The sequence below is a fragment of the Phasianus colchicus genome, chromosome 9 (genome assembly GCF_987193195.1).
Source record: "Phasianus colchicus chromosome 9, bPhaCol1.hap1.1, whole genome shotgun sequence".
NCBI classification, from domain to species: domain Eukaryota; kingdom Metazoa; phylum Chordata; class Aves; order Galliformes; family Phasianidae; genus Phasianus; species Phasianus colchicus.
The window spans coordinates 30,139,816-30,163,975 of NC_143444.1; the positions used below are offsets into that span (position 1 = coordinate 30,139,816).

At 50.8% G+C, this 24,160-nt stretch overlaps 1 protein-coding gene across 6 annotated transcripts; it reads right to left on the reverse strand.

The window, feature by feature from the left end:
• Positions 1-195: 195 nt before the first annotated feature.
• Positions 196-18,239, reverse strand: KANK4 (KN motif and ankyrin repeat domains 4). Of its 6 annotated transcripts, none has more exons than XM_031603584.2 (10): positions 18,150-18,239; positions 10,571-10,653; positions 7,997-9,901; positions 6,828-6,939; positions 5,377-5,607; positions 4,714-4,801; positions 3,635-3,854; positions 2,042-2,184; positions 1,199-1,399; positions 196-1,045 (listed from the first exon to the last, which is right to left on the reverse strand). In XM_031603584.2, exons 2-10 carry the CDS (start codon positions 10,584-10,586, stop codon positions 953-955), a joined length of 3,009 nt encoding a protein of 1,002 aa, XP_031459444.2. In that variant the 5' UTR covers positions 10,587-10,653; positions 18,150-18,239; the 3' UTR covers positions 196-952. The 6 variants fall into 6 exon arrangements, with proteins under 6 accessions (XP_031459444.2, XP_031459435.2, XP_090002923.1 ...); XM_031603575.2 differs by having other exon boundaries at positions 7,997-9,904; XM_090146797.1 differs by lacking the exon at positions 18,150-18,239 and adding an exon at positions 17,602-17,901.
• Between the last annotated feature and the right edge of the window lie 5,921 nt (positions 18,240-24,160).

Here is a 24,160-nt window from a genome sequence, read left to right on the forward strand (position 1 = left end):
GAAGGAACTCTGAGGCCAAGAATGAAAACAAACATCTGGAGGCTGTGGGGACAGAAGCTAAAAAGTGACTTAATGGTGTGTGTGTGTATGGGTGCAGTGTGCGAGGGGCTCTCCTCCAGGCTCTTCTGCTTTTGGAGGTCTGTCTGTCCATCCCTTTGGCCTGCCAAAGATAGCAAGAACAACAGCAAATGCAGGTCAAAGTTTAACTTGGGTTTATTCATATGTGGGGGAGGTAACTGTGTTGGGGGGTGGGGTTAAAAAAGGCAGGTGGGTGTTTTGCGGAGTGAGTGCTTCCACCTGAAGACATGGTGGAAGCAAAGCAAACAAAGCAGACACCAACACAACAGATTTGCTCTTAGCTGGGCAAGGATATTGTGCTAAATCCCTGCCCATGCTCACAGAGTGGTTTGGGCTCCATGCAAACCAGTGGACTTCGTTTTCCCATCAGCTCAAACTTAATTAGAAAAAACAAGAGCCATATGGTAATTCTGAATCCAGGCAAAACAATGTCTGCTGTACTCAAATAATTTCCTACAGCATTAATTTTTAATTCTTACATCAGGCCCACATGAGCAAACATAAATAGGATGTTATACTTTCTGTAATCCATCGGACTTTTGTTTGTTGTTTCCTGTATGAACAATTGCTGCCTCCTACTACATCAGGGAGAGCTAATAATAAATATTAGGACACAAATTACAAGTTAAATGCAATACAGATAAGTGCTTGATTAAAAGGGCAGCCCCTGGTAAAGGCTGGAACAGCTCCTTCCGTTTGGCTGCTGTCCCACTGGGGCTGTGCAGCGAGTGTTAACAGAGGGCAGTGCAGAAACTTAACTCTGCAAAACAGAATTTGAGCTGTTTGTGGCAATGCGGGTACAGAAGTGGGTTAATGAGGGGAGTGACCCCAGCTGTGGTTGCCCTTCTCCCTCTCTGCCTCCTCCACACTGGGTTCAGTCACCGGGGCCGTGCTGGGCGCTGTGCAGCAGTGCAGCGATGTCCTCATGGGCGCTCCTCTGCGCGATGGCCAGCGCCGTGTCTCCGTCCTGCAGGAGGGACAGGTGGCATTTATGTGACCAGCATGTGGCCTAGCCGTGTTCACCAGGCCCAAAGCAGGCAGTCTGGCCTCAGTCAGCTCAGCCGAGCCATGCCACGTGCAGTGCAGCCTTCAGGCTGTGCGGGGCCCGAGCGCACCTCACCTTGTCCGTCAGCGCCAGCTGGCAGCCAGGCTGGGCCAGCAGCAGCCTGACCATGTTGGTGCTGCCCTGCCGGCAGGCCACCATCAGCGCCGTGCTGCCCTGCTCGTCCTGCAGGTTGATGTCGGCCTGGCAGGCCAGCAGGGCCCGCACCATGGCTTCCCGTTCGTGGCTCACCCCCAGCATCAGGGCCGTCTGCCCTCCCTGCAGAACACACAGCTCAGATGAGTCCTTTATAGCGTATCGCCCTCCTGGGCTCTTCAGCACCAACTGCTGGCTGGTTGGATGAGGGCATTGCTATCTCAGGGACAGATGTGTGAATCTACAACAAAATGGCTGCCCCAACCTCCCCTCCCTGGGCTGCAGATTTGAACTATTTAGCTCAGAAAAAGGATTTTGCAAAACGTTCAACCTTCCTTACATTCCTTAGCTTTCACCTGGCGCTCACCCGGTGCTGCAGGGAGCTGTGGTGTGGGCACTCTGCAGTTCTGCTGGGGTTGCTCTTGTCATTTTTTGGGAAACAGCAACTCCCACCCACTGCCTGCCATGGTTTGTTCAGCACGAGGCACTGGAATTACGTCCCCTGAGATATTCCCGGAGACGTGAGGGAGAAGTTATTCCCTCATTTTCACAGCCACAGTCTGAACTGGTGCTGCACTCGCTCTGATTTCACCAAACCCTTAATGAAGATCCCATCTCTTCTTCCAGCCCAGATAGCTGTGGGACTAACAGGAATTTGGCCATTGCGGTTGCACACAGATGGACCAGAGGTTGACCAGATTGGGTTTGGGAACGTTTCTGCCAAACATACATCCCCATAGACAGACTGCCCTTCACCCAACACACCTGAGTGGCTCGCACATTGACGTCCCCCTCCTTCAGCAGCCTCATCACCACAGCCATGTCTTCATCTGTCTCAGCAGCCGCCAGCGGGGTGAGCATCACGGCCGTGTAGCCCGCCTGGTTCGGCAGGTCTAGGTGGCAGACCCCTGGCAGAGGATGCAGGAGGACAAGCAGGATTCAGCCCAGCCAGGAGGGAGCCGAGGGAAGGAGAACAAAGAAGTGCATGGGGAAGGGGAAGGTGGCTGTGGCTGAAAGGCCAGCAGTGCTGCCTGGCTGAGGGGAAGGATCTGACTGAGACAAGAGGAAACTCAGCAGGAGGTCCCATAGTTACACAGGACTGAGACTTATCTGCTTTAAATATCTGTTCATTAATGGTCTTGTGAGCACGGCATTGAACAAGCTTTGGTGCTATATGTTGCTTCATTATAGTCCCTGAGGTCAACTCAATTAGCTTTGATGACCATAATCAAATTATATCTCCCTAAAAGATATGGTATGACATATGCCCTGGGCAGCTCTCAGGCCTAGAGCTGTTTGTTTTACCTCCTAAAGCAAGGGAGCAGTGGAAAGGTGAAGATCGCCCCATGGTGGAGCACACCACCAAGTATCTCTACAGTTAATTGCTGAAGACACGGATACATTTCACAGAGAAAGCACTTTTTACTCTAGGAGTTCTTCCTCGTGCTGTTCTCGAGTGCTCTATTTGGTTTCATTTCAGCTTGAAGGGCCAGTTTCCAGCTACAAGGATCCCACTGGCAAACGCTCTTCAGAAGCACGCTGCTCCCGTGATCCGGGGCAGGGCAGGCTCCTGGGGCTGCCTGCGAGCAGCAGCAACAATGGCTGCATAGATGTGTATGATAATATGCCATTTTCCTAACATTTAGCAGATTGTCTTGCCCATGAAAAGAGGCCAAAGTGTCCCTATTCTTTCTGAAAGTGCGTGCATTTTTCCCCTCAGTACAATCTCAGCTGAAAGTCCCTTTCTTTGCCGTGTGAGCTGAAAGTTCAATAGTTTAAAATGCAATTTTCCTGTGGTGCTGTGGGGTTTGTTATCCTACCAGGGGTCTGAGCCTACTGCGCCAAGCCACAACGTGGCAGTGGCTGCTACAAGAAGCTGTGGGAGCCACTGACTAGACTGAACACGTGCTCCATCCCATCAGAACCCCTCATCCGCAGTTACACTGAGCCATTCCCAAAGCCCTGAACACTAATGAGCCTTAATGCCCTTGATGAGCACCAGCTGAGACCCTCATGCACACTTGTGGGCCTGCAGCTGACCTATGTGAGAGGGTGCCGATCTCCAGCTCAGCTGTGTCTCCTCAATACACTTTGGCTCCACACCAGTCTACTGGATGTCAACTTACATGACTGCACGTTGGTTGTAGCTGGTTCCCAACCCTGTCTCTGTCCCACCTTGCTCTGCTCCCAACTAGACTTCCTGGGAGGACCAAATTCACCATTTGCTACATTTGGGACGACTGATGGACCCCACGGCCTGGCTCTGCCCACCATGGCCCCACCAGGAGAGCGGCACAAAACAACTTCTGCACCCGTACCCAACAAAGCCATTGCTCAGCAGAGAGCTGCTGCTCCTACCTGTGTCCAGCAGGAGCTTTGCAATCGTGAAATTGGAGTGGGAAACGCTGTAGTGAAGAGCCGTGTTGCCATTCCTGTCGGCCATGTTGACCACCGCCTCCAGCAGCTGCGGCTGGACGGAGCCCAGTGCCTGCAGATAGGCCCTGACCACCTCAGGGCTGGAGGACTTGCGACTCGACACCCGGAACCACTCCTGGCAGACGGTGCTGAGGACATGCCGCTGTGAACACCAACGTCAGTGTTACCCCTGGGCTGTGGGTGAGCCTGGCACCCTGCCTGCCCTCCTATTGCATGCGGAATCCTCAGTGAGTACCTGTCCCTGAGCCAACCTAGCTCTCAAAGGAATTCCTCCTACCAAAATAAAAGCAATGGTACACACACAAACTGCTCTCCCATCTCAAATCCACAGTTACTACTGGCCCTGCCATTGCTGTCCTCCAGCAGCCTCTGGAGCAGCCAGGCTGTAGTTGGTACCTTCCCCCATATAGCATGGACTGTGGTCCGGATGCTCTTCTTCTCCACCTGATGTAGCAAAGCACCTCAGGGGAGCATCACCCTAAAAAAACTGCCAAACACCACTAAAGCTTAAAGCAGCCAATAGAGCTGATTAGTCACTTGGAGTCTCTCTGCAACTATATTTGCACTGCCATTTCTCGGAAGGGATGAGCACCTTTGCTTGATGTTCAGATGGAGAAAAATAGGAGAGAAAATGGTGCACAGTGTGGATTTGGAAGAACAGTGCTAAGGTCCCTTTCCAGGAGAGCAGAGGTGTTGTCATCCTGCAAACCTGCTGCTGCCCCAGCTCCTCGTCCTGCACGCTGGCGTCCTCCAGCCAGTATTCAGCTTGTGGTTTTGTGATTGCTGTTCTAACTCGAGGGGAAAAGGAATTTCCTGTGGTAATGTGAATGAGTAAGCAGAAAAAGCTTTCATCTCCTTTTTCCATCTTGTCCCATCTCTTTACCCGGCTGGCCATAGCATGGCAGGGCACAGCTTACAATGCAACATTAGGACAATCTTATCCATCAAAGGAAACAGAGAGTGGGAACTGCAGTTGGAATTTGATTGAAAAATATCTGTACCAGATGCTGGTCACTCGTGGTCCTTATTTCAGAGAGGTGCTGGCTGAGCAGCTGGCAGGCAGCGAGGAAATCTTCAGAGGGTTTGCATCTAAAGGGAAAATACTTTGTTAAGTCTATCATGAAGCAGAACTTGCAAGTGGCATTGAAGAAGGAGGGATAACGTGCAGAATATTTTAAATGCTTGTTTAAACGCTTAACTTTATGGATACAAGTTGTCCCACTGACTTGAAACAGATTTTAGGTACACAGCCAAGCACCTTTCTAAGTTTTTAAGTCTAGAGATCCAGATCTGTAGGAACTTCACCTTTTACAAGAATCCCAATGCTGGAAACAGAATTTTTATCCCTGAGTCTGCAAGGAACTTGACTTAAAAAGTTTACTTGAGGAGAGAGAAATGAGCTAATTCTCACCAAACATGACTCACTCTGCCTTTTCCACAATCAACTGTGGGGCCTGAATCAATCCCCACTAGATTGTGGAGTAACTCCAAAAATATTTAGCTCTTTAAAGTCTTTTCCAGTGCCTATGGAAGCCAACGACTGCCTTTCCTCTGAGCACACAAAGCGCTGTCCCCAGCCCCGTGGGGATGACAAACAGTGCCATACGTCCTGTGGGTTCAGAAACGTTATGGGAAACACAACTGCTACTTGGCTTTCCGGTTACCTGTCATGCTTGTGCTGAGTGCAAGGTGCTGCTTCTGCCCCAGGTTCCTGCAGGTCATCGTCTTCTCTTGTCTCCTGCACCGAGGTCCCAAAGGAAGCTCCCTCGCTTCCACCTCCACCTTGCTCCTGCGTGGGCTCCAGGCCACCAGCTCCTCTCTCTGTGTCACTCTCTGCGTCCCCATCTGATGGGCTGTCTTCACAACTTGTGTCTTCACTTGAAGTTGTTTCATAGCTATTTGGGGATACCACACATTATTCACTCCTTCCCCACCTACAAATGCAAGGCTTGACCAAGACTCATTGAAGACACTGCTGACTCCAATGGGCCTTGAATGAAGCCCGGAGTGATATGCAAGTTACAAAGGTAGAGCCACAGCCAGACCTAGGGTTAGTCTTTTTTGGCTTCCTAAACCAGCAGGAGCATGATAGAAGCAACCAATTAGCAGCAGGCAAGGTTACTTCAGGGACCATGTGGACTCTGTGGCAAGGTAAGACAGGCAGTACGCCAACAAAAACATGCGTGCAGCTCCAATGGACTTGAGTCCACCATTCAAGCAGCCCTGCTAGAGAGACCTCTTGTGGTTGTCTGAAAGCATTCATATCAAAAGTATCTTCTGTGAGAATACATTCAGCTGTGATGAACCCAAAACAATTCTGACATTAGCCAGGACTCCTCTACTTGCTACACACTGTGCCATTTCGGCGGCTGTTAGGAGAAGCGCTACTCAACAAGAGCAAGTAAAGCCAAGAGCAGTAGCCACAGAGCTGGAAACTGAGTGGAGAAGCATAGATGAGCAGAAACCAGCATTCAGACTTGCACACTGAGCTCCCTGAAATGCCTTCTGCCCTCTCCAGTACCAAGTATTCCTTGGTAGGACAGGGCCACGTGCTGCTATTAGAAACACACGTAAAGCACATGTTGCTGCAGCCAGTTAGCTTAAAAGCCAAAATGAATCAGCTACTAGGTACACAGGGAATGCTTATCAGAGCACAACTGACATAGGGGTCTCCTTCCCACCATGGTAAGTCCTCATTTACAGAAATGGCCTTTTCTCTGTTCCTGGCCCAACTTTTGTTGGCTGTTGCAGAAGCAACATAGTGACAATGCACCCACCCAGCCAGTGCTGGCCTCCTCCAAACCCCACAAAATTTGTGGGAATCCTCCCACAGACCCAGCTGGGATCTGGAGGAAGCCCCAGGAGTGTGGTGTGCACAGAGTATCAGTCTCCAGGGATGTCCCTCACTGCCCTGAAAGCACCATCATCCTGGGCCTGTCTGCAGGGTTACTACAGGTTATCAGTGCTGGGTTAAAGAAGGGAGGAAAGAGGCTCCATTTCAAATGGCCTTTTAATCAAAAGGTTTCGAGAGGAAAAGAGGAGAAAAAGAATTTCTTCAGCAATACAGAGGGCATTACACATTAAAGGCAGTTGTATCTTCGTAACGGATGCTTACCCACCATTTACCCCAACAAACTGAAGATTCTTTTTGGTCCCATTGCCTCCTGCATGGGAGCCATACCCTTTCTTTTTCATGATAGATTTAAGACTTGTGGTTGGTGAGGTTTCTAGCAAAATACAAAATAATAGATTAATTAAGCAGATGTGCCATAATTATCAGTGATCATTCCCAACTTGTAGCAACAAACTAGAAATCATAACTGCAAGTATCTTTTTACTTCATTTAAAGGATTCTTTATGCCTTGCAAAAATGCTGATTCATCCAGCCACAGTCTGAACCTGCCCTGCCACCTTTATCATACAGGTCTCAAACATCTTCAAGTGGCTGTGAATACAAAATATACAGCTGGGAATTACATATGTGCTCTGTGAATATAAGCAGGCTTTACTCTTATAATAATGTTATAATGTTTTATCTTTTTTTTTCAGTACTAATATTACAACCTCTCCTATAATACTACACAGATAAATTTTTCCATCAGAGTTTGAATAGCCTCTCTACGTATTGCATGTAACGGGTCACTTATCTATTTGCAAAGTCCTTCTGACAGTGAACAGGGATTTGGTTTTAGATTCTAGTATCCAATACGGAGGTTGGTGGCCCTGCCTGCAGCAGGAGGGGGGGAGTTTGATGATCCTTTAGGTCCCTTCCAACCCAAGCCATTCTATGATTCCATGATTCTCAGCACCATATAATTATTCTAGCTGAAAGCTGTGTGTCTGGGGACAGGTCTGTTCCCAGCCTAACTGCTCAGTCAGCTTGAATTGGTTTTGGTTCTGGTGAACTTCATGCTAATTTACCCCAGATGAACATCTGATCCCCATGTTCTTTCAAATTAAGACATCCAATTGAGAGGAATGGCAAGCGGGCTTATTCGATGGAATAGCCACAAGTATGGCCAGTTTTGGATATGATCTTGTGTATAACTGTGTTACAGCTTTATCAGCTCTTATACGAGTTTTATTTTATTTTATTTTAAGATTGTATAGCTTATGATGTGTAGAGATCTGCCTTTCTCAAAGACACATTTTGAGGAGGGGCTATTCCCAATCTCTCTGATACTAGTAACCCACTGAGCTCCACCACATTGCACCTGTCCAATACTCCATCAGATGGCAAGAGATTCAGCCGGACATGTTGAAACCTATGCCAATGTTATTTACCCAAGTGCTGATAGTGCGTGTTTGAATTTTCCTTATCTGCTGGCCTCTGAGAAGAGTAGGCAGACAGCAACGAATTTAAGGAATTAACTAATTGGTTCTGGATGGAGCTGAGCTTAGAGGCTGGCTGTTTGATAGCGCTCGCCAGCTCAGGGTATCCGTGCTCCAAACACATCCACTGCTCCTGCAGCAGCTCCTGGATTTTCTTTACGTATTGGCCTATGGGGTCAACAGCAGGGAAATCTTTGGGGTCAGGGAGACCTTCCTCTCCCATCCCATCTTCAGTTTTGTCTTCGCCAAAGCCTGCCTCGTTTTTGCCTGCACTTGAGCCAGTTCTTTTTGTTTGATAACTTTCTGCAGCCACCGCATGAGCAGCAAGACTCTGGGTGTCACAGCTATTCCTTTGGTTTTGGTTGTCATCACTGAGCTGCTCGTTGATCTTCAGCTCAGTGAAGCCCGGGGCATGAAGGCCAGGCTCCAGGCCAGCTTTAGTCTCTGGGAGTTTGGCAAAGTGTCCATCTCCACCACCACTGGTGCCAACATCAGCCCATCCCTGATCACTCAGCTCCGCTGCCAGCAAGTTTCCATTGTCCGCTCTGCGGATGCCACATCCTATGGATTTAGTGGAAAGTGGGATATTTACATTGATGCCCTTATCGTGGACTTGCTTGGAGCCATTCACATACGAGAGTTCAGTGTTCACCGCTGCATCGTTGTACTGCAGCATGCTGCCACGCCGCATGGAAGACACCGCGTCCTCTCGTGTGTTCTCCCGGCACAGCTGCTCCTCCAGCTGGGCTTTGGAGCTGGCCAGTAACTGAATGCTCTTCTCCTTTTCCTTGATTTTATGATCCTGCTGCTTCAGCACTGCTCTGATCTGCTCCAGCTCTTCTTTCTTCCTGTCCAGCTGCTCCTCCAGCTCAGCAATGTGCTGCTTCAATGCGGCGATCCCACTGGGCTCTCCTGCATCTCCTCCCCGCTCCTCCTCCTCCTGGGCACGGGCACACCTGACCTCACCTTCCTTCACCACATTCACAGCAATTTCACTTCCGCTTCCCCCTGCTTTCCCATGGTTTGTGCTTTCATCTGCAAGCTGGAGGGTACCTGGTGAGGCTGAGACCAGGGTGCTACCATTGGTGGCATCGCTGCCATCACCCTCCTCGCCCCGGCTCTCCACCACCACCTGTAGCTGAACGGCAGAGTGCTGGCCCTGCCACAGGGGCTGTGCCCTCTCCTTGTGGACATCTCGCACAAGGCCACCTTTCCCTGGCCACTCCTGCTGCTGCAAGGCCAACTCTGCCCCAGGACTCAACATGGGAGAAGGCAGCGAGGCGATGCCATCGGGTGAACGTGGCATGGGACGAAACGTGCTTTCTGGGCAGCTCCCATTGTCACTGGGCCGGAGGGGACACGGCGCACAGCCATCACCGGCCGGGGCCTGGCCAGGTGGCAGTGCTGCCGGCAGGCTGGATGCTCGCAGCAGCTGCGGCCGCCCCCTGAGCTCATCCTCACAGTGCAGCAGCTCAGCGTGCCGTCGTGTCTCGGCCAGGAGAGCCTTCCTGCGGTAACTGGGCTCCTCGCCGGGCAGCGCGGCCCGTGATGTCTCCTCTGCCCCCAGGGATGCCTTGCGCTGTGCACGGTACGTGGCAGCTGGCCAGCCAGGCCCAGCAGAGGCTGCGTAGCCATGGGAGCCATTCTCGGGCAGGCTGAAGTTTCGGGGCAGAGTGCTGAATTTGGGCTGCTTGGCTTTGCGGTGGATGTGGACCCTCCTGATGGTGTTCCCTTTCTCAATGTCATCCACGTACTTGAGGAAGTCCAGATCCAGGTGGAAGCCGTACGGTGTTTCCAAGGAGTAGGGGAGGCTGCGGGGCTGCTCCCCATCCCCATTGGGCAGGGGTGGCTGGCTGGCTGCTGGAACAACCAGAGGGAAAGGAAAAAATATAGAATGTTGGTAGATCAAAAGCAAACAGAAAAATGAAATAGAGGTTTATAGCAGGAGGGAAACGTTACCACTACCTTCATCTGGCCCATTCATTTCCGATCTCAACCCATCCTTGGCCACAGCTCCAGGGGCAAACCCTAAGCACAGCAGCCTAATGACCTGCTAATTTAATGGAGACTGGCTCCTTGGCCCAAGGGCCACCGCAAGACCAGGGGGCTGTGATTCCTCACCGTAATGCTCATGGAGATGCTGCATCTCCAAGTTCAGACCTTGCTCTCCAGAGGTGAACTGCAGAAGCGCTGCACTGAGGAAGTCCAAAATTGCCTGAGATCATGGGAATGATAAAGGGAGAACACCCGGCTAGGAAGCCAGGTGTGAAGGCAGAGCCAGGAGCAGAGCAGGAGCAGATCTGCCAGTGATGGCAGGGGAAATCTGTGCAGGGCTCCAAGAACCGCACAGAGGCTTTGCTGTGGTTTAGGTAATGCACAAATGATGCAATTTGGTCTCCTTGTTCCAGAAGAACGTATCTATAGAAAATGGTTAATTTACTGTTTTTCTGGTAAGGAAATGACTTCAGGGCTTATATGGTTTTCTTTTTTTTTTCAAGAAATAAATGAGCAAAGAACCATCCATACCATCTGTCTTCTCCATGGTGTGCTCTGCTCAGGCTGTCAGTGCCCCATCCTCTGACACACTGGGGCAGATGAACCAGATCACTCTTGGAAAAAAAGAAACAAATATTTTTAGTTTAAAAATGATCTGAACCAAGTTCATCTGAAAGGCTCCCACACCTCCACAGGACCCCCTCACTTCCCACATTCTGCAGCCTGGCTGGGCTGCTCAGTGCTTCTAGGCATACTGGAATCAGTGGCTCCTTCGCCAGCAGGAACAGCCAGCTCCCAGGTAGCTCGTTCTCATGGAACATCTCAGCACTACAGCTGGGTTTGGCTGCAAAAGTGGGGTTTTCTGTTAAGATTTTCCTTCAACTATCTGATGTGGTTCCTGGCCACATCTCACAGCAGCTCGAAGTCTTGTCCTCCAAGCTGATCCCTGAGCTACAACCTTCCCTGCCCAGCTGGACATTGGGACTCTTCATTTCAGAATCCCGCTCACATTCACCTAATTGATCAAACTGTCAGGGTCTGACTTCATTTGCTGCTTTTAATACTTTGCCTTCATAAGAGCTTTAGCACTTGGCTGAACTTCCAGAGCTCCCCTTCCAGGGCTGCAGCCCACCTTTGCCCCTCACTTCACCCAACACCATTTTCATCTAGCACTGGTCGTGCTGCTCTCCCTGTTTTCAGTTCTGCAGCATCCCCCAGCAGAACTGTCCCAGAGACCACTTGCTCGTTCTCAGGCTCAGAAGAAGCTCTGCTCCCTGCTCTTCTCTGCTCTGCATCTTCTAAATTCTCTATCTTATTTTTGCTTTTTGTATCTCAGCTTTCTTTATATGGAAATGGCAAGATAAATGGATCCACAGTGCAGATATAAGGATATATGGAATAGAGGTGCTGCTGCTGTCCCCTTCTAGAAGCACTGAAATGACTATTTAACTGCAACATTTTTTAATGATGTATTAACTACAACGAAGACCAGAGGGAAAACGCAGTCACATCCTGCTGTATTGGTCCAAAGGATGAATGCTTTGAAGGATCAAAACCTTTCAAAGAAACAATTAGTTTCTTCATTAGGGCAAACAAGTTCATTGTCAGTTTATACCCGGGTTGTAGGGCCACCACTGCAGAGAACATTGGTGCTCCCAACACCTCTGGGCTGGCACTTCCTCCAGCTCAGCCCGCTGCAGTACCTCAGCCAAATTAACCACACTTTCACTATAGAAGGCAATTCTGTCTCCTTCTGCCAACAAACAGCATGTGCCAAAATGAACACTAACCTCTCCCTCAAATGTTTTTTTTTTTAATTTTCCAATTACAGCCAATTATAGAGCAATTATGAATCCCAGCTACAGTCCGACCAGTTACATTTCACTCTTCTAAGTCATTTATTTAGAGGGAGGGGAAAAAAGAAAGCCAGGCAATAGGATGTTTTTTAATATCTAGATAATTACACCTAATTGGTTCGTTTATGAGCTGGCTGGGTCCCAACTCTGCAGTCCAAACTGATGCTGTCACTTTTTCCTTTCGACCAACCTACTCCAAAATCGCCTCGTGCACAGCAGTGTCCTCAAGCATGGTGATGTCCTCACGCACAGCGATGGCCTCGTGCACAGTGCCTGCCTTCACCTCCCAGCTCAGAGAACCCCTGCCTAAGGCTTGAGAGAGGACAGCACTTTCTGGTAAGTCTCCGTCCTGCAGGTCCCACCATGCTGAGCTGGGCTGGGTTTTGTATGTCCTGCCCCTTCCCATGTTGCAAAGGACACCAGCATTAATACACGCTGCAGTGCTGAATTTTAGCTTTTAGGGGAGGATCAGTCCAGGTCTGAGCAGCATTTCTGTTCTCAAGTCAGCCATAAATATATATACAGAAAGGAAAACCTGGGAGGCAAATAAGCCGGAAGGCAGCAGTACAGACCGAAGGCACCTAATTGCCTGCCCCTCACAGTGCCCAGTGCTGCCTTATGGCCATGCCTGGTACTGTTTTTTTAACCCTTCCCTCCCTTCCCCTGTTCCTTGCTGCTCCCTCCCTCACTCCCCTCAGCAGCAGAGCCAAGAACAACAAATTTCCAAAGCAAATAACCGAGAGAAAGATGGGTTTCTTTCCCTGCAAGCATCTTGCTGGTGACTTTGAATTAACAGCATTTAACCCTGTGACAGCACCCAAGCAGATAACTCACCCTGCGGAGCAGCGCAGTAACGCAATCTCATTAGCTACAACACCACATCTTTTTCAGCTCAGTCATTTTCCTCCTGCACTGCAGCAACACGCTAGCACCTCATTGCAGAAGGACAACCAACACCAGGACAGCAGCTGTCCCACTACTTCTCATACCCCCTGCAGAGCCCAGGATCCCTCCCAGTCCCCAGCCTGCTGCTGGGACATTGGTCAGCACCCCAGCGACCTTGCTGGAAAAGCAAACACAAGTTTATGATAAGAAGCACGAAACAGGGATTCATTTTCCAGCAAACCAAAGCATCGATCTCCTGTGACCTTCCCGAGGACAGCCCAAGCCTGCTGCATGCAATGAGCCACTCTTCACAGCACGTATCTCTTTTTCACAAAAACACCTAGTGCTGCTCAAGGGCTGTCCCCTCTATCAGAAACGTTATTTAAGAGACGGTCAATGATTAACACCACAGTTCCTATTATACCTGGTGCTGCTTTCTGTGCCCCGGCTGGCTCCCTGCACGCTGCACCTTGCAGGCTGAGCACATCCATCAGCTACTGTGCCTGGCGCCTGGCGGGGACACACCAGCAGCTGCCTCAATTAAGAGGCAGCATCCTCATTAGCAGCCGCAGAAGGTCTCCGCATTAAGGATGAATCCTGCTGCAGCCCTGCAGGGCCAGGGCCAGGGCCAGGATAGGGACAGCCCAGTGCTGCCAGGCACGCCAGTGACCCCAGCCCAATGACCTTGGCATTCAAGCCTGGGAGCTCCCATATGCTTGCACTCACAGCTGCTGGGGCTCTGCAGGGTTGTGCAGAATTGCTGACAGCCCCAGGCTTGCAACAGGAAACAACCTCAGCAAAGAACTTTCCAAAACTTGGCACTTCCCAAGGCAAAGTGCCCACACCCTCACACAGCCCACGTCTGAGGATGGGCTTTCAGCAAGAACCCACAGCACGGAGTGGGGCCAGCACTGCTCTTTACCAACAGCACAACCCCGATGATTGTGTCAGTCGGGAAGAAACACATGGAGCCACTTAATATCTGCAAAACAGCGCTGCAGGCACTCCGTCAGGCTCATTTTGCTTACACGACTGCAACATGGGATTTTAGCAGATGCGGCTTCAAGAAAAGCAGAAGGGTTTTGCCTCTGCAGGAAGCAGGCAGCCTGGAAATGGGCAGAAACGGAAGCAGCGCTCCCAGGAGTGCTCCCCAAGGCTGGGGTCACTGCGTACTTGAACAGCGAGGGATGAGCCCTGCTGTCCTGCAGCACGGCTCTGCTCTCCCCACAGCTCCTGTGGTCAGGGCTCTGAGCAATCCTCAGAGCTTGTTCACTGCTCATTTAACTCTTTTGCGTCAGATTTTCGTATTTTAGCTACACTTGCACATCTTTTTTTGAGCATATTCGTTGGGGTTTGTTGATTGTTCTCTATATGGCGCAGCATGATGTAAAACCTGATATGTTTCTGTACGGCACAGATTTTAAAGTGAGCCTCAAGGAATACTTTCCTTCTTCCCATAGGAAAGACCTCGCAGGAAGTTTTTACTTGGAGTATTTCCTTATTGCAGTTACACACATCAGACCTACAGCCTGGGCCAGATGGAATCCCCATGGGACTGAAGGTCTTCAGTTCTGCATTCCAGTGGAGTCAATGAATGAATGGAGTCGAAACACACCAACCGGGCTGGTACTTCATGGAATCACAGAATCACCGGGGTTGGAAAAGCCCTCTAAGCTCCCCAACCCCAACCCCAGTCCACCCCCACCATGCCCACTGCCCATGTCCCTCAGTGTCACATCCGCACAGCTCTGAAACACCTCCAGGGATGGTGACTCAATCATTTCCCTGTTCAGTGCCTGACCATTCTTGATGGATCTAAGACAGCAAAGGTGCAATGCACGAGGTAGATGCCCAGACCTGGATCCTCATGTGCTGCATCCCACTGAGCAGGAGGAGGGCACACATTTCCCACAGTTGATGGCCCCGGGTGGTCCTGCCAAAGTGCTGCACAATGGGGACACAGTCAGCTCATACCTTGTGCCATGGAGGACAGAAGTCCTGGCTGAGAGCTGCTTGCTGTCACACAAAGGCTGCCCCCACAGATGATGGGAACCAGACGGTGCCAAGCAGATCCAAGCCACACACTTGTCCTTCCCCATCCCTGCCGGTTCTACCTCACAGAAAGAATCCCATCCCCTCCTCAGTGCTGGTGGGGCTGGTGGGCACAAAACAGCACAGAAGAGCAGGAGCCCTGAGCTCATCCTCGGCATGCGCGGTACCCAAAGGGTTACGGCAGCGTTCCATCCAGCGGTTTGCAGACTTGCACAACACCCGCGCTCGAACACATGAACACAGCCTCTTGGGAACAGTTGTTGTTGGGTTTTTCAACGTATTTTCACTGCAAAGGAAGAAAACCAGTGTGCTGCACTGGAAGGAGCTTCCTTCCAGGAGGAGAAAAAGAAGTTTGAAAACTTCTTGGTCCTGAGGGTTGGCTGCTGATCCTAGAAACCTCCATGTCCCGAAGCAGCAGTGCTGCAAGAGTATCTGCGCCAGGAGCCTCTCCAGGCACCCCGTCAGACGGCGGATACCGATTTTATTAAAGCTGCTTATTGCTGTTTAATAAATGCAATGAGCTCCCTGCCAGCGTGTCCATTAGGGACAGTTTGGGACGAGACGGGGAGGTATCGGATGTCCCAGCTCTGCCTCTTTTATGGCTCACCGGCACGGGAAAATGCTCACATTCATCCCTTGCATTGATAACCTCTGTTGAGCTGACCTTCAGCTCATTCCGGCTACAGTCCTAAAAAACCTCGGGTGATGCTCATGATTTTATCACATTCCTTGAAACTGTGATGTTTTCCCTGAAGTCTCCTTTCCCAGAGCCAGGTGATCCAAATGTCAATTGAAACCACAAATCCAAAGTGCTCCAATGTCAGAAAACAGACAGAGGTCAGAAGCGCCTCTCTTCTGGCATTCTAATCACTCTGATTCTGTTGTGGAGCCAGGAGTTGGACTCAATGATCCTTTCCAACTCAGGGTATTCTATGATTCTATGATTCACTTTTTTTGCCCCAATGCCTTTGTTCTGGGGGCTTCTGGCCCTGTTTAAGCTGCCGCTTTCCATCTTCTCACCCCAGGGCAAGTCAAGACCATCCATGTGGTCAAAAAGCTGGTAGCAATTTTAGGACAGCAGGGCTGCTCTCAGCATGGCCTGAGTTTGGTGCACCCTTGGCTTACTTTCCATGGATGAGTCTGAGCTTAGGCACAAGCCAGGCTGGAAAAATCTCTGATTCCTAATGAAAACCATAGGGTCCTTTGGGTGTTTTGGAAGCTGGGTGTGGGGGCGACCCACCAAGCCCAGGTTTTGGAAGAGGCGTTCCTGCCTCGCCCTTCATCAGCCACTTGCTGTGCGGAACTCAGCGCTGGGGTGGGGGAAAGGATGGAGGAGGGTAAGAAGGGGTCTTGTGCGAAAAGTGCCTGCTCAGGGATGAAACCCAGAGTCTGTGGGACTGGAAAAACCCACAGCAACATACAAAGCTTCCTAACCTCATGAGCCTTGAGGGGCAGGAGCATGGATGTGCCATCTCCTACCCCTCCCATTGCCACCTCCCTGCAGGCAGCAGCCAACGAGGGCTCCCCACATTTTCTTACCAAGCCCCCACTGCACACTGCCACTTACCGAGGCCCACATTCAGCAGAGGAACAGGCTGAAGTTACGCATTTAAAACAAACTAATCCAAAGGACTGGAGCTACTCTGTTTCACATTACTGACTCCTCCAACCCATTCATTTTGGCAGTATATTATCATAATAACCACAGTAACTCCGTCCGGCTTCGTTTTCATGTGAAACCTCAGATGCGTAGGAATCACAGCCTCCGGAATCATCAATTCCACCGAGGCCTAAAATAAATATGGGCTAAGAAGGAGCTCTCTGCATCTGGTTTCTCCCCACGGCTTTGTCACAGAGATGGCTGCGTGTGAAAGCTGGAGCTGAGCTTTCTCGCTCCCGCGCCCCAGCCAGGGTCACTGATTCCCTGGGATTGGACAAAACCCAAATCTTGAGGGACAGAATCTTCATCACACAAGTCCTGTTACATGCACCAGGGTGGGAGAGTGGGATCCTATGGGATCCATACGGTCTGTACCAGAAAGCCCTGCTTCTCCCCAGCTCTGGGATCCGTCACTGCTGTTTCTGTTCACAAATAATTTGGGAATTCTCAGACTGGGAAAGGAGAGGGCGCATGTAAGCACAGCACCAGGATCCCGTACTTTCATATTCCAGTTTTGGGGTGATTTTGACAAAGCTGCCACCTCATCACTCCTCAATCACAAAAAAAGAAACACTTCTTGGAGGTACCATGTCCCATAGCTCACAGTTATGCCTCCAGAAATGAGATGAATGAGACAACCGCACTCAGGACAGGGAAGGGGACCATTGTGCCCAGGGCAGCCACCTTCCCACCTCGAGCCTACTGCATTGCACTGAAAGTCAGTCACCAGCTTTCAGCCATCACCCAACCAATGCCTCCCCCACAGACTTGGGACACAGACCTCAGTGCTCTGACCATGCTGTGGCACCACAGCATTCAGTCTGAGCAAGCCCCAAATCATAGAACCATAGTGTCATTAAGGTTGGAAGAGACATCCAAGACCATCAAGTCCAAACTCAGCCCACCTCCACCATGCCCACTGATCGTATCCCTCATTGCCACATCCCCAGGCTCAGTAACACCTCCAGGGATGGTAATTCCACCACCTCCCTGCTCAGCCTGTGCCAGTTCATCACCATGCTTTCAGAGAAAAACATTTCTCCCCATATCCAATCTGAAGCTCCATCAGTGCAACATGAGGCCATCATTTCTCGTCCGATAGCTGTTACCTGGGAGCAGAGATGGTCCCCACCTTGCTACACCCTCCTTTCAGGGAGCTGTAGGGAGCGCTCAATTCCGTCTATATGGGGTACGGCACCCACGGGCCCTACGGGACACGCAGATCGGGGGGTAAAGGCAGAGCGAGCTCGGGCAGGGCACTCTGAGCGACGGCGAGGAGAGTTTCTGTGGGAATGGGGAGAGGCCGCCGTTCTGGCTGGGCTGGGGCTCGCAAAACCGCAGCGGGGCGGCTGGGGAGGGCTGTGCCGCCTGCAGCTCCGCTCTCATGCAGTGACGCTCGGGGTCCCGCCTGCGCCCGGAGCCCCCCCGCCGCTCCTCAGCACCCACCCCGGCCGGACACCCCCAAGGACACTCCGGAGCATCCCCCAGCGCTCTCCCACGCACCCCCGCAGCATCCCCCAGCACTGAGCCAGCATCCCCCCAGCGCCCCTCGGAGCATCCTCCGGCGCGCCCCAAAAGTCCCTCCCGCTCTCCGCCGCTCCCCGAACACCCCCGGGCTCCCCGTTCTCGGCACCCCGATACCCCCCCCCGGCCCTACCTGGCACGGCGGTGCCGCGGCCCCGCTGCCTCCTGCGGCCGGGCCCGGGGAAGCGGCGGGGCCGGGGCTGGGGCGGGCCGGGGCGGGCCGGGGGCGGGCCGGGCACCGCGATCCGCCGGGAGGGGGTCGGGGCAGGGAGCCGGAGGGAGCGGCTGATGCGGGAGGGGTGAAAGGCACTTTTTTGTTGTTGTTGTTTTTCTTCTTCTTTTCTTATTGCGCTGGGTTCCTTTTTTCTTTTTTTTTTTTTTTTCCCTTTTTTATTTTCTTGTTTTCTTTTCTAAACGTTTTATTTCTACTTTTCTAACCCAGCAACTCATCCCGTTTGCACAGATGCAGATAAAGGGGACCTGTGGGGCTGCAGGATTTGTGCCGCCCAACCCGCTTCCAATCGCATCCACACCTCAGTGGGGTAACACGGCACATGCAACGCAAATGCATGCAGAGTTTGGGGTTCTGAGCTTCTTTACGCACGGTTTCCATGCTCCTCGTGCCCACTTGCAGCACATGGCTGGGATGGCATTGCCTGTTCAGGGATAAGGAGAAAGCAGTAGGATGCTGCGAGCTATGCGCCGTGGTGAGCTGTCCCCAGCCCTCCAGCTGAGCTGCGATGGGAGCACGGTGCTTTTGCAGCACTCTGGGCACCTACAGGAAGCGTTCTGTGGTTGCTGACATTCAGCTGAACTTGTGCTTTGGTCTGATTTCCCCGGGGCTGAGATTAAAGTACTGAAAAATGAAAGCCGTGGGGGTGGCTGGGGGAAGGAGCAAAGCAATGCACAGCTTCATGCACTTCTGTAAGCATGTCCTGCAGAGCAAGCAGGTCGGCAGCATGTACCAAACAAAAGGGTTTTGAGCAAACCAAATACAAATCAGTTCCCTCATTTGATCCCGTGGGTTTTACTTGCTCGATATTTTGAAAACAAAGAACCTATGAAATGTATGCAACCAAAAGTGAGAAATGAGAACACATAAAACTTCTGTGATCCCTCTTTACCCAAGGGAACAGCAGCATTTCAAGCAAACAGGGATACATCAGGAGGACAAATCCACTCCCCGAATCAGGAGGGTCTGAGTCACGGCTGGGGGTAGGAGGCAGCCCTGGCCCCACATCCCACCCCAGTTCCATATGCCTTCCTGGCCCCAAACCACATCCCCAGTCCCACTCCCATGCTCAGTCCCTCATCCCAAGCCCATCCCACAACACGTCCCCATACTCCCCTGCCCAGCTCAGGCTTGGCGGGTCCGCTTGTTCTTAGGAGAGGTCATGACTCATTAAGGGCTTTTGGAATGTTTATCTATCAATGCCACAGGCACTTCGAGTTATTTCTGAAGCCAGACAAGGAGCTCAGAGGGTTTCTTCCCACTGCAGAAATTGCTGGGCGAAATTCCACTGCCAGGGGTCGGGCCGGCCCCACTGCCCAAGACCCTGCAGTCACATATTCAAAAGTTAACCTGGGAGGGGAGAAACACCACTGACAAAAATTTGGCTCCCTACAGTCTTTCAAGCCCTGGTCTAGTTCTAGCAATGTGTTTTTTTAAGGCCGTGACCGGCCCATCCCTGTTGGCTGTAACCCCCATGGGTGGGGAGAGACCAGGGCAGGGGCAGGAGGAGCAGGGAGCAGAGGTGGGGAAGCACTGGGTGAGCTCCAGGCTGCTTAATAGCTTACGGATACTCACAGCTGTGTTTTTCCATGTGAGCAACGCTAACAGCCACAACCCAAAGTGGTGTGTGCCATGCAGAAACTGCAGAATGTCACCCATCTGAAAGTTGTGCCTGCCAGATCCCCTTAAAAGAGGCGGCAGTTTGGATGGTAAAGAAGAGGTTCCTGGGGAAACTGGAATAATGCCCCCAGAAGATCTTGCCCTCACTTAGCAATGGGTTTTCCAAACTGCAGAGGGACAGGAGCTGAATGAGGCTCCTGCTCCATCTGCCTTCTGCTGGGAGGAAGAGCTTTTCCCCTTCACCTCAGGGGAGGTTCAGGTTGGATGGAAGGAGTGGTGATGTATTGGCACAGGCTGCCCAGGGAGAGGGAGAGTCACCAGCACGGGGGGTGTGGAGATGTGGCACTGAGGGACGGGGTCAGTGGGCATGGTGGGGATGGGTTGGGGTTGGACCAGGTGGTCTTGCAGGTCTTTTCCAACCTTAATGATTCTATGACCGTCATCTGTAATGACTTGTCCAGGGGTTGATGTGACTGAGTCCTCCTTGAACAGCAGAACAAAATCACCACTGTTCCATAGTATGTTGTGCTCGTGCCAACATCCATTTCTGTAGTGTCTCTGCAGGCTGCTCCCCCTCCTCTGTGTGCACAGATCTGCCTTTTATGGTCTGCAAATGCAGAAATCACGCTCTGTCCACACTCACTCATTTGCTGTGGTTACGGCCTTCCACAGCCACCTCTTGGTTGATGGGGGAAAAGGGGCAACGAGCTCCCATACAAAGCATCGTGGTGCTACAGGGACACACAAAATAACCCAGAGGCTGTTTGGGAAGGCATTACAGACCATGCAAGGCTGAGCATGGTGCTTCAGACACCTGAGATGCTTCCCTATGAGTGCAGCCCTTTGATACTCCAAGCAAACCCTACACAGTGTTCAGGGCTCATCTGGACACCGTGCTGGTCCCCAGGTAGGGATGGGAAATGATGCTCCTCATAGTGCATGGATCGCTCGCACAATGTTCAAATGCAATGCAGGAGCCTACCTGTCAAATCCATTGGCTGCAGCCCCATTGCCTAAAAATTGCTATGTCTTTGCAAGCATAATCATGGTGCTCTGTAGAGCATAGCCAGCATTGGTGCAGCTGGAAGTCAGCTACAAAACATCCATTTACAGACCCCAAATCTACTGAGAGAAAAGGAAATTCTTACTTCAGATAAAAATAGATCTTATAAAGTACAATTATCCTTTTTTTTTTTTTTTTTTTTTTTTTCCAAAAATCTGCTTCTATGGTTGTGTTTTCTGCTCCTGTCAGTCACCCCAAACTCTGAATGCTGCTTATGTTAGGGCGTGAGTGCACTTCATAGAATCAGAGCATCAGATAATTGTTTGAGTTGGAAAAGACCCTTGAAGGCCATCTGGTCCCACTCTCCTGCAATGAACAGAGACACCCACAGCTCCACCAGTGCTCAGAGTCCCATCCCTGACCTTGGGTGTCTGCAGGGATGGGGCACAACTGCCTCTCTGGGCACCCTGTGCCACTGCCTCACTGCCCTTATTGTAAACAATATTTCCTTATATCCTGCCAAAAGTCTTCTATGGGAACTGTGGAGTCACGGCCTGAAGCACTGATTGAGCACCTGGGGAAAAGGACCAGGTCAGCCCTGGGAGCACAGGTGAAGGCAATTCAGCTGTGTGACCAGAAGGGCTGGCGCTGGCTGCACCTCTCTTAGACCTCATTTAAGGCTGCCTGCTCTTCCTGGAGTTTCCTCCTTAGTGAAGCTTTCCTCTGTGAACCTGGAATCTTCTGATATGGGTGAGCAATCTTCCTTTTTAGTACCTTTTTAGTACCTTTTTATCATGCTGGTCCTTCTGTCATCGCACCTTTGTTGTAACATCTTTCCTATTGTACTGATCTGTTCAATTGCTGCAAATCTTAACAACTTAATAAAGTTCTTGTGCCAGAGTGATTCACCTTGCTTCCCTCAAGTGTGGTATTTCTGACAGTAATGAAGCACCATGTTTGATTTGAATTTATGTTGTCTGGGGTGGGCAAGGAACCTGACAAGCATCGCTCATCCTGCTCCAGCTCCCCGTTTCCAGCAGGAAGCACATTGAGTTTGATTTAAAAATGAATAAAAACAGGATCTGTGTAAGGGGGGCCTCACCTCTGTAGATATGGAGGTACCATCCAGGTTTGAGAGGACTGATGAAATCAATGAGTGTGTGTGTGTGTCTGCAAGGATGTGGCCAGCAGATGGTGCACGGCTGCGCAGCGTTGGGATCTTCTGAAGCTTTGGTTTCTGCTTTCTGAAATGTTGCAGCTCTGGGAGGTGTTATCCCAACTTACGCACAATCAGGGAGAGATTTTCATTTTATTTTAATTACGGTTTGTAATACAGCACCTGGTTTTTCATTTGAATTCCAGCCCGCAGTGGAAAGCTGCACTTCCTCTGCTACCAGTGAGGCTGTGGAGCCATATGTTACATTAATCTGAGCAGCAAGCTGCATACTGTGAAATAAAATATGCCCAGACAGAAAATAAGATGGGGGGAAAACCCCTAAGCAAGCACTGAGGCTGCTTACAGAACATCATTCTTTCCACAGTGCAGAACTGAACTTCCAGAAAGATGCATGGAAAAAATGTTCTGCCTCAGATCTACATGCAGAGCCCTCCTCACTGCGCAGATTTTCAGTGCACAAAGGCAGATACTGATATGGTTACGATCTAATCTGCTTTATCTCTATGCTGTGGGTGTAATTATTATTTTCTTTGGTATAATAAGATGCATGTGTAACTTGAGGAGTTCGGTGATTTCATCCAGCTGTGCTTTGTCCCACGTTAAGAGAGAGAAATGAGAGTGAAGGCTGTGAGTATCCTGAAATGGATCTTCATCTCAGCAATGATGAACTCTGCAGCACAGAGGAGAGCACTGCTGCAAAGCTTGTTCTGTGCTCATGTGTTGTGGTTCAGGCTGACAGCAGAAGTTTGCCGTGTGGAAGCTAGAACAAAGAGGAGCTCACTGCAGGCTTCATCACAGAGTTTACAGGGCTGTGGCGAGCTCTGATTTATTATTTCCTGCTTTTCCTATAGGCCATATCTTTAAGAGGCCATATCTTTAAGGATGCCTAATCTGAAGGCTTTCCAACAACATCTGGCCACGCTCAGGCCAAACTTTTTGGCCAGGTTTCCCATGGAGGAGGCTGCAGCAGGGGTGTCCCTCCAGCCAGCCCTGCTGGTTGGGGCTGGTGGAGACATCCCATCACCGAGGTGGGTTGGGAACCTCAGAAAGAACAAAGGCTCTTGTGGAGTGGGAGCAGTCTGCAGGCTCAGAGGGCCCCAGGCTGGTGGCTGTGGGAAGCCAGATTTCCTTTCCCAGGCAGCCAAGTGCCTTGGATGATTTGTTTCCATGCTTCAGTCTGGTTGTGAATGGGGGCAGGGTCACCCTAAATATTAATCTATACCACCCCTACCAAAAAACAGTCTTGTCTTCAAACTTTATATTCAGTGTTCTCATGTTTGTGAATGGTTTCTTACACTTCCTGCCATAAGGCATTGGACCAAGAGCCATATTCCTATAGAATGAATTCAGTTTTGCTGGTAAAAGCACTGCAGGGCTGGGGCAGGTTACTGCTGTTCCTGCACTGAGGACCCCAGGTGACCCCAGGGACTGGGGCAGGGGCTGCTGAAAGAGCACATTGTCTGCTCACAATTCACCAACGTTCACAAAATTCACAGAGTAATTCTGACAGTACAGGAACCAGGCAGATTTATAGGCCTGTTGCTGATACAGCTCTGGGGTTTGCAAGTGACTATAACTCATGTCACTCAGCAATAAGCAGAGGCTGTGGGGTTTTCTCCCTGCAGGGGACAGTGCTTTGTAATGGAGACTTCCTCCAAAGTCCCCAAATCCCATCTCCTGGGAATCTGTTCTTTCCAGGCATTTCACATGGTTATTTTTGGCTGAGTCTGTGGAGATTTCTAGTTTCCCAGTGCAGTCATTTTTTTATAACATGTGGCTGCAAAGCCTGTAGAATTAGACATAACTTAACCTCATGCATTTGAGTATCTCAGGTCTGCAACCACTGCCTCTCACACCTGCTCCCTCTTTGGGCTGTTTGAAACACTCCTTTACTGTGAGAGGACCGAGCTGCACAGGCTCTGGACAACAGCCCCTTTATTGAGCTTGCTGAGCTGCCATAAATATTTAATTAGCTGTTGCTCTATTTCTGGAGAGATACAGAAAAGAAAGGCATTTTCTTGCATTTAAACAGATCCATTCTGGCACCATCCTGCTGGAAGGGCTTCCCTGCATTAACTCATGACAGCGAGCCAGATAAGGGAGGGTGCAAAG